General features: G+C 47.0%; 1 protein-coding gene across 1 annotated transcript in view; it reads left to right on the top strand.

Annotated features, from left to right (window-relative positions):
• Positions 1-10,852, top strand: part of LOC102250298 (NACHT, LRR and PYD domains-containing protein 1-like) — a 70,165-nt gene that overhangs the window by 4,002 nt on the left and 55,311 nt on the right. The window contains exon 2 of the mRNA XM_014530209.1: positions 2,604-4,230. Within this exon, the coding sequence (XP_014385695.1) occupies positions 2,604-4,230 (1,627 nt within the window). The remainder of the gene's footprint in view (positions 1-2,603; positions 4,231-10,852) is intronic.

The raw sequence follows: 10,852 nt of genomic DNA, 5'->3' as shown, positions 1-10,852 counted from the left end.
CACACACACACACACACACACACACACACACACACACACACTTGGCTATAACAGTGACTTCTTCTGTCATCTTTCACAGAGTCCTTCTTGGGGCTCAGTTAGAAGGGATGACTGACAAAACACAACTCCACAAAAGGTGAATTTTTTAACTGATTACACCTCTGAAGTTACAAAGCTGCAGGTGTTCCCCAAATTCTCAAACCCCACTCAAATCTCAGCAGAGAACTGTGATCTGGGAAATCACTTGTAAAAAGGAGCATACAAACTCTGAACCGTTTGCAGTGACAGGGGCCAACTCCACACATGTTCTCACGTGGTCCCTTAAGCTTTTACAAAGCTAAAAGTTAAAATCAAATGCCTGATTATCAGCCAATGACCCCCTGCATACCCCAAAGACATTCCAAGGTCATCATACTATCCTGCACCAGTGCCTCCATGCCCCCCTTCACCAGCTCCCAGGATTTACTACAGTCTGACAACCCCAAGCCCACCCACTCACACAGCATTAGCCAATACTTTTGTCTTTTCATCACTCTACTAGAATTATTTATACACCATCATTACTGTATAGCATATTCTGAATTTGACTATATATTTACCCTTGCCAGTGAGATATATACTTTCATATATTTTCATGTTACCAATTAACATCCTTTATTTCAGCTTGAAGAACTCCTTTCTGCATTTCTTGTGAGTCCATTCTAGTGGTAATGAAATCCCTCCACTTTTGTTTATCTAGGAATACCTTTATAGCTCTTTCATTCTGAACATTTGCTCATTCTTCACTGTTTTTTCTCTCAGCACTTTGACTATATCATCTACTCTATCTGAACGGTGATGTTTCTGCTGAAACTTGTTCATAGCTTTGTGGGAGTCCCCTTGTCTGAGATCAGTCATTCTCTTGCTCCTTTAATATTCTCTTTGTCTTTCATTTTTGACAATTTCATTATAATGTGATAAATGAAGTCCTTTTAAAGTTGAATTTCTACCAGGACCTATGAGTTTCATGTACCTGGATGTACATCTCTTCACATGTCTTGCATTTTATATAATTTTCATGTCATTAAATATAATTCTTCTTCGACTTTTTCAACCATTTAAAAATGTAACAACCATTCTTAGGTCACAGGTTGTACAACAGGTGGACACTTAGATTTGGCCAGAATTTGCCAACCCCTGGTCAAAAGCATAATGCTAAAATGTATATTGATAGAAGTATTGGTGGTAAGGGTAGAATTTTGAAAGTTTTACTAAATCAAGAGAATTTAGATATGTGGAATGCCAGCAGATCCATTAAAACCAGGATATTTTTGGAGAACATGGCACCAAAAGACCTAAGTCCTCTCTTGGCACCTCAGGCAGACATAGGATTCAGAGTATGGTGGGCCATAACCATGACTGTGGCCATATTGATGCATTAGAAGATCTGCACTTTGCCAGAAATGTTCTCAAGAGAGACAATAAAAGTGGATCTTCAGATCATGATTCCAGAGGAGGGAGTGGGCCCCTAATACCCTGTTCTCACCAAGCTACAGGTGAAAATTGGCCCACGTACTCTGGAGGTCCAGCAGGTTTCCCAAGATGAACTGGGCTTCAGGACCCCAGATGGGTCACTTGCATCATCTCAAACATTCATCTATGAAGAGAGATGAAAGTCACTCAAAATATTCTGAAGGGAAGAAGGGAAAAGGATGTAACAGTAATTCCACTTGGAATCTGACAAAGATATGACCTTGAGGTTCCTCCCAGGGGCACAGTCCCTGACATGTGCTCAGCTCATCACAGTTCATAAACCACTTTTTCCTCTGTCCAGGTGGTTTCCCCCAAAAGCCGACCCTGACACTACATTGGAGAGCAGGTGGCTTATTCAGGAACTGGTTCCCTGGAAGCACCATTAGGAGAGAGAAGTGGGAAGAGAAGGAGGAAACCAATGAAACCTGCATTGTGGGGCAACTGAGGTTCAATGAACTAGGGATCTTCAGAAGACAGTGTTATCTTTCCTGGGGTCAGGGTAATGCCACCTATCACTGGTTGAGAGTTCCCCCTGGAACTTTAGTTCCCCAGGGCTTCTGGCCTGTCACACCCAATGCCTAAGAGAGAGTCCTCAGACAGAAAACCACAGGTGCGAGTAGAAGACTATCCTTGCCATGTGGTTAAATGGGTGGGTGCATAGGAGGAACTCTCAGGAACCAATCCTATCCGCTTCACCATCTATATCCTTCTTCACTCCATCATAACTACTTACAATTTATGACTGAAAAAAACTGATGCTGAGTGGGGCTAATAGCTCAGGTCATGGAATTAATGAGAGCATACAGATTTGTCTGTTAGTTCACTCTTTATTCCCAGCCTCTAGATAAGTGCCTCATGGTGTAAGCCCTAGATATTTGCAGAAGAAATATCACCCTATGAGAATGATTTGGTCAAGTCAAAACTTAAGCTGGGATCTTCTCCTCAGGACCCTGTTTTCTCCACTGGCCTGGCAAGAATGTACCATATCAGCAGCCAGCACAATGAATAGCTTCAAGTGGGTTCAGAAAACAATTGTGGAATAAGTGGAGAAACAATTGAACAAATGTTCCATCTTTCTCTCCTTTCTGTAGGAGTCAAAGAAAAATACCAGAACCAAAGGAGAGAGAGTTCCTGCCCCACACAGTCATGGAGAAATGAGTATTTGCACCAAAAATCCACACAACTGCTACTTCTACACAGATCTCAACACAGAGGCTATGACTTCCTGCTCAGAAGCAGAAAGAATCATCAGGTGGTAGATAAACAAAGACATTTGATGGAGATTGGAGACTTATTTGGCCCAGGCCTGAGTACCCAGGAGGAGCCTCCCACTGTCGTGGTGCATGGAGTTGCTGGAATTGGGAAGTCAACACTGGCCAGGCAGGTGAGGAGAGCCTGGGAGGAAGGCAGGCTGTTCAGGGACCTCTTCAAGCATGTCTTCTACTTCAACTGCAGAGAGCTGGCCCAGTCCGAGACCATGAGTCTCGCTGAGCTCATCACAAAAGACTGGGCTGCTCCTGATGCTCCCATTGGGCAGATCCTGTCTCAGCCAGAGCAGCTGCTCTTCATTCTTGATAACTTAGATGAACCAAAATGGGACTTGAAGGAGCAGAGTTCTGAGCTCTGTCCACACTGGAGCCAGCAGCAGCAGGTGCACACACTGCTGGGCAGTTTGCTGAACAAAACCTTACTTCCCACGGCTTCCCTGCTGATCACAGCTCGGATCACAGCTCTGAGAAAACTCATTCCTTCTTTAAAGCATCCTCTGTGGGTGGAGGTCCTGGGATTCTCTGAGTCGGCCAGGAAGGAGTATTTCTTTCAATATTTCACAGATGAGAGCCAAGGGATTAGAGCCTTTATCTCAGTTAAATCCAACCCGGCTCTCTTCACCATGTGTCTCATGCCCTTGGTGTCCTGGCTGGTCTGCACTTGCCTGAAGCAGCAGATGGAGCAGGAGCAACCACTCCCACTGACCTCCCAGACGACCACAGCCCTCTGTCTGCACTACTTTTTCCATGTTCTCCAGGCTCAGTCCCTCGGGACTAAGTTGAGAGGCTTCTGCTCTCTGGCTGCTGAAGGCACCTGTCAAGGAAAGACTCTCTTCAGCCCTGAGGACTTCAGGGAACACGGGTTAGATGAGTCCAACATCTCCACTCTCTTAAACATGGGTGTTCTTCGAGAGCACCCCACCCCTCAGAGCTACAGCTTCATTCACCTGTGCTTCCAGGAGCTCTTTGCAGCAATGTCCTATGCTTTAGGCGATAGAGTGTTGAAAAGTGGTAGCTTTAAAAACATCAAAATTACACCAGACTTGAGAGATGCATATGACAGGCGTGACCTGTTTGGGAAACCAACCATATGTTTCCTGTTTGGCCTTTTGAGTGATCAGGGGATGAGGGAGATGGAGAGCATCTTCAAATGCAGCCTGTCTCGGGAGAGGCATCGCTCTCTGCTGGACTTCGCCAAGAGTGAGGTCCTTGAGAACCATCTGAACCTAGACCCATATTCTTGGCATTTGCTGCACTGTTTTTATGAGATTCAGGATGAAGACTTTATGAAAAATACTTTCACTTTCTATGGAATGAGGATATGTGTCCAAACTGACATGGAGCTCCTGCTGTTCACTTTCTTCTTTACATTCTGCCACCACATTGAAAGGCTTCAACTGATTGAGGGTGGACAGCACAGACAAGCAAGAAGGACTTCCGGTGCATTTCTGTAAGTGCTCCCCCTCTCTCCTCTCTCCAGCTCCTCTGTTGGTGTCACTGTCCTGGCCACTGGGGGCACTCTCACTAAGCCTGGCCCCTGTGGCTAAAGGACTGATGTGAACAATGACTTCTAACAACAAAATCTGACCCCCATTCTCTGTCCACCTAGGGTCCTCCACAGCAATATATGACCACGTGACCTTCCCTCCCTGCTTCTGGGCAGCCTGCTGTGGCCCTGCCTTGCACTGCTGCTTCTCTTCCTGTCTCTGTTACAATGGCTACCTTCTCTCCTGGGTATGCTTCCACCCCCATGCTGACGTCAGCTGCCCTCCACCCAGCCCACCTGCCTCTGATTCTCCCTCACACGTGCTTTTTTCATGCAACAGCTCACTCAGCTGCATCAGGCACCCCTTTGATGGCTGTTGGCTATGACATTGGTCCTAAGTTCTCCCCTGTCACCTCAGAATGTGTCTATCTGAAAAGGAGTCTTTCTTTTTCTCTACAAAACCAACTTCCCTGTTTGTTTCAATGATGCACTATTGCCCCAGGGACTCCGCTGAAACCCACTATCTGAGTATGACAGGGTAGATTTCTCAAATTACCCTCCAGCACCAGCAACACTGTTGACTTCCACATCCGGGTTCCCCACCTCAGTGGTAGCTTCGATCCTTTAGTACTTTGAGGTGCCATCTCCCCTTTAAATGATTCACTCCATAAATGTGTATTAAGAACTGATTTTACACCAGCTCCTAAAGATCACAGATTAGTAAAGCACAGCCCTGTCCACTACAAACTCAAATCTGGAAGAGAAGACAGATATCCATCCAATAACTAGAACAGCGTGCAAAGTCCATGGTAAGAGAGGCATGGACAAGGTGAAATAGTAGTTTAAGAAGGGGGAATCACACAAATGGACCTGATTAGTAGTGTCTCAGATAAAGAAATGGTAGACTTGGGTATTTTATTTTCAGACTAGAGGCCCGGTGCATGAATTAGTCTACAGGTAGGGTCCCTTTACCTGGCCTGTGGGGATCGGGCTGAAACCGGCTCTCCAACATCTCCCGAGGGGTCCTGGATTGCAAGTGTGTGGTTCTCGGATGATGCACCCTGGAATCGGGCTCCCTCCTCTCTGGTTCCCAGTGTTTCACCCGAGAACTGCAGCTGCCAAGTCACTGCAGTTTAGGCAGCTCCTGCATTGAACATCTGCTCCCTGGTGGTCAGTGTGTGTCATAGCCACCAGTTAGGCATCTGCCTTCTGGTGGACAATGCGTGTCATAGCTACCAGTAGGACAGTCAAATGCTCTGACAGTCGCTTAGGGTTATATATATATATACTAGAGGCCCGGTGCACAAAAATTTGTGCACGGGGGGGGGGGGGTCCCTCAGCCTAGCTTGCCCCCTATCACATACTGGGAGCCCTAGGGGATGTCCTACTACCTGCTCCCTGCTCCCCTTGCGGAGCGGGCCTAAGCCACAGTCTGGCCTCCCTTTTTGGGAGTCGACGGGCTGATCAGGGGAAGGCATCAGCACCATCACCGCACTGTTGCAGCCACTGCCAGTCACCGCAGCCACCAAGGTGTTTTCATCAACACGGACTCCAGTCCCTTTACCATGAAAAAATGACAACTTTCTTTAGGCATTTTCAAGAAGTGTCTTTCATAGGATATGACATTTCTTTCTTTCCTTTCTTTTCTTTCTTTCTTTCTTTCTTTCTTTCTTTCTTTCTTTCTTTCTTTCTTCCTTTCTTCCTCCCCTCCCCTCCCCTCCTCTCCTTTTCCTCTCCCTTTCCTCACCTGAGGATATGTTCCATTGATTTTTAGAGAATGTGAAAGAGACAGGGAAAGACAGAGAGAAACATCAAAGTGAGAGGAACACTTTGATTGGTTGCCTCCTGCATGAGCCCTGACCTGGGCCCTGGCCAGGGAGGAGCCTGCAACCTAGGTACATGCTCTTGGTCAGAATTGAACCCAGAATCTGCGTTGGGCAGGCCGAGGCATTATGCACTGAGCCAAACTGGCTAGGGCAGGATGTGACATTTCTTAACCCTCCAGCAGCAGACCTTCTTTTTTTTCTCCAGGAATGTGGTAAAAAAAAACAAAACCCTAGATCACCTATTTGGACTCTTATTACCCAAGTTACTAAGAATATTACCAGTGGCATACAGGGAGCTTAACCAATCAGCAGTCAGAAAACGTGTTTCCTCTGTAGTTCACACCAATTGCTGGTTTGGCCCCTGCCCAGGCCGAACGCCTCTAGTGAGTCATTAGCCCTGGGCCGGAGCACCATCAGCTCCCTGCCGCTGTGGCCATCAAGGATCACTGGCTGGCTCTGCTCCAGTTCCCGGCCGCCGCCGCCATCAATGACCGACCCAGGCTTAAAGCCTCAGGCCGAGGCATTAGGCCTGGACCAGGGCACCCCCAGCTCCGTGCTGCTGCCGCCATCAAGGATCGCTGGCTGGCTCCACCCCGTCCCCACCACCGCCGCCACCATCAACCATCGCTGGCTCAACGATCGCTGGCTGGCTCCTCCCTGACCCAGGCCTAAAGCCTCAGTCTGTGGCTTGGTGCCGACATATGCAAATTAGCCGCCATCTTGGTTGGCGATTAATTTGCATATCTCGCTGATTAGCCAATGGGAAGGGTAGCGAAGTTATGGTTAATTACCATGTTTCTCTATTATTAGATAGGACTAGAGGCCTGGTACATGACATTCGTGAACTGGGGGCTGTGGGTTTCCTTCTGCCTGACCTGCACCTTCTCCAATCTGGGAGCCCTCAGGGGAGCCCTCTCCAATCCAGGAGTTTCTGTCTGTCTTTGCAATAATATGAGCGAATTGTCTGAGACCCCAACTCAGTTTGGTTTGTTGCTCACAGAATAATAGAGGCTTTTTTTTTTCTTTGCTTCATTGGTGGAGATTTCCTGGAAGTTTTAGGATATCTTCCCTTTAATTTTTCCTAGACACTCTGATTTTACTTATGTCTCTCACCTTTGCTTTCCCTCCATCCCCCACCACAACAGTAACTTGCTTCAGGCTCACTTTGCTCTAGTGTCTAGGACAGCGGTTCTCAACCTGTGGGTCGCGATCCCTTTGAGGGTCGAACGACTCTTTCACAGGGGTCGCCTAAAAACATCAGAAAACACATATTGATTATATAATTACATATTTTTATGATTAATCACTATGCTTTAATTATGTTCAATTTGTAACAATGAAAATACATCCTGCATATCAGATATTTACATTATGATTCATAACAGTAGCAAAATTACAGTTATGAAGTAGCAACGAAAATAATTTTATGGTTGGGGGTAGCCACAACATAAAGGGTCACAGCATTAGGAAGGTTGAAACCACTGGTTTAGGAGATCCGTCTGCCACCAGAACTGCGATTCCCAGCATTCCTGGTGCTTCCCACACTCTGGGCTTTCGCTTCTGGTCCTGGGACTGCCACCAAAACTACTATTCCCAAAATTCCTGATGCTCCCCGCGATCTTGGTTTTCCCTTCCTGCGCTGTCTCCGTCCCATGGCCTCCCACTCTGCCAAGTCCTCCAAGCCTCCAGCTCTCTCTCTCTGCTCTCCGTCTGGCGGCTTGGGGAGCCAATTTCCCCAAGCTGTTCCACTCTCTGCCGGCTCTCCTGCTCTGCTCTCCACCGGGTGCCTGTGTATGCAAATTAACCTGCCATCTTTTGGGTTAATTTGCATACTCACTGCTGATTGGCTGGTGAGCAAAGCAGAGGGACAGTCAATTTACATGTTTCTCTTTCATTATATAGGATAGATTTACAATTTTGTTTTTTTCTAATATAAAACTAATGTTCTTTGTAGAAAAATGAGGACATGTAAATAAGCAAAATTAATATCAAACCCATTTCTATCTCTCACAGGTGACCATCATTATAAATTGAAGTATATATCCTCTAGTCTTATTTTTGTGAACATTATAGAGCAAAACTGAGCCACACTGTACATTTTATTTCACAGTCAGCTTCATTTCTTTATTTTATTTTAAATATATTTTTATTGATTTCAGAGAGGAAGAGAGAAGAGAGAAAGAAACATCAATGATAAGAGACAATCATTTTTTGGCTACCTCCAACATATCCCTTACTGGGGATCAAGTCTGCAACCCCAGTTGAGCCCTTGACCAGAATCGAAACTGGGACCCTTCAGTCTGCAGGCTGATGCTCTAGGGCCCTTTATTTTTATACTAGAGGCCCAGTGACGAAATTCAATGCACTGGGGGGTGGGGGTCCCTCAGCCCAGCTTGCCCCCTCTCACAGTCCAGAAGCCCTCAGGGGTTGTCCTACTGACGGCTCAGTGAGCCACAGTCTGGTCACAGAGACTTGGAGCAGGCACCCCGTGTGTGTGTGTGTGTGTGTGTGTGTGTGTGTGTGTGTCCTCTTGAGGGAGGGCCAGCCCTGGCCAGGCTGGGCCCTGAGTAGTACCACCACTGCTGCCACTGTCATTAGCATCTGGGATGCAGGCATGGGTTGAAAAGACTGAACCACACCCAGGCCTCTCTGAGCCTGAGTTTGTTCATCTGGGAGTTGAAGCAGGAGGGTCCAGGCCCCACACCCTAGACCAGGGGTGCGCAAACTTTTTGACTCGAGGGCCACAATGGGTTCTTAAACTGGACCGGAGGGCCGGAACAAAAGCATGGATGGAGTGTTTGTGTGAATTAATATAAATTGAAAGTAAACATCATTACATAAAAGGGTACAGTCTCTTTTTTTTTAGTTTCATTCATTTCAAACGGGCCGGATCCGGCCTGTGGGCCGTAGTTTGCCCACAGCTGCCCTAGACCCTTCATGGAGACATCTTTTTTACCCTCAGTCGTCTTTCCCTTTCCAGCCTGAGGGCAGCAGCATTCTTCTTGGGTTTTTTTTTTTTTTTACCTTTTTTTTTTTTTTTAAGAAGGTGGATATTTCTAGAAAAGACAAAATTACAGAGACAGAAAGCAGACCTGTGGTTGCCTGGGGCTGAGGTGGGGTTGACTGCAGATTGGCAAACAGCATGATGGAAGTGTTTGAAAGCAGTTTGTGTCGGTGGTTGAGCTGCTGTGGAAATTTATGCATCAAACAGTATGCCTGCTGTGGGTGAGATGTATGGCATGTAAGTGCCTCTTTGAGAAAGTTGTGTAAAGGCGAACATCCAAAAGGGAACCCTCTTAAAACCACAGTTGGTGAGGGATTACCACCTTCTAGGAACTTAGTAGAAAGTGTTCAGTCAATGGTTGTGAACTTGAAGAATAGTGAAGAGAGTGCTGAATTGGAAGCCTTTATTTGACCTGGGCAGGTCTAAACTCTCTCTGGGTCTGTTTCCCCATCTGTGACATCCCGAGTTGATGCCCTTGGAGGGCTGAGAGGTTCCAGGGATGGCCCCTGCGGTGGCTGCCCTGCCCAGCACTCTGTGCCTTCACCTTTGCCATGGAGCACCTCTGCCTTCCTGCCTTTGTGCGGAGAACGTCCTCCCGCCAGTCCCTGGAGCAAACACAGTCAGGAAAAATTGGAAAATCCGGATTGGTCTGGCCTCGTTTCCCCCATGCCTGGCTCCTTCCCTTGACCGGGACCAGAGAAGCAACCAGGAGACTGCCCCGGAGAAAACCCCTCAGACCAAGGGGCCCAAGCACCTCCTGGGCAGTGATACACATGGCAGGCTAGGCTTTCCTCTCCCCTCGCAGCCCTGATAGGTGAACTGAGCAGGGTAGGCTCAGAGCAGGCATCGTGTGTGTGTGTGTGTGTGTGTGTGTGTGTCCGCTGGGGGCCTGCCCCCAGCTGCAGCTGAGGCTTGGAGCAGGTGCCCCTCTGTGTTGTTCTCTCAGGCTCGGGGCCACGCCCGGCCCCTCCTCCTGCACTGGTCATGACTGTTACAGAGTCTCGACCTCATTTGCATATTACTGTGTTTTTTATATATATAGAGAGAGAGTAAGACTTTCTTCTTATGTTATGAAGTAGCCTAATATAACACTGAAAGGTTCCGAGTTGGGCCAAGGTTGCACAGAACTGACTCAAGGCTTAATGTAGTCATAATGATATTTATTTAAGGTGTCTGGGTGCAGACAGGCTGAGGTTGAAAAAGAAGTCAGCCCCAAATGGGGGAGGAAGAAGGTTTTTTAGGTTATTAGGGAGAGTTGCAGGACCTGGCTTCTGCTGACACATGTATCTGGGCTATGCTGCAAGCAGCTTCTGTTGATGCATGTATCTGGTCTGTGCAAGAGTTGTGGTCTCAGAAGTTCCTATAAGATATTCGCTCAAAGGGAACATGTTTTTGCAAAGCTTAGTCATGTAGAACGAACTTAAGTTAGAGCCCTATTTCTTGATTAACACTTTCATTCCCATCTTAAAGGGTATATATACAGAAAAAGAAGGGGGATAAGGTCGCCATTTCTCTTTGTCTGCTTCTTGCATGGGAGGGGGTGTCATGGATGCCTAAGGAGTAAATTCAGATTATTTCCTGGGATATAGGCCTATAGGGTCCCTTTACCTGGGTAAGGAAAACTGTCCTACTGTCTGGTTAATTACGACTTGTAATTTTGTTTGTATAAACCAGGTAACTAATTTAAAAATGCAGGGCACAAGGAGGAGGAGGAGAACTAGGAAGAAGGGAGGAGGAGGAGGAGGAGGGGGAGGAG

The sequence above is a fragment of the Myotis brandtii genome, unplaced genomic scaffold (genome assembly GCF_000412655.1).
Source record: "Myotis brandtii unplaced genomic scaffold, ASM41265v1 scaffold728, whole genome shotgun sequence".
Classification (NCBI taxonomy): domain Eukaryota; kingdom Metazoa; phylum Chordata; class Mammalia; order Chiroptera; family Vespertilionidae; genus Myotis; species Myotis brandtii.
Note: the sequence above shows the minus strand (reverse complement) of the source record. Positions and strands in the feature narration are given on the sequence as shown.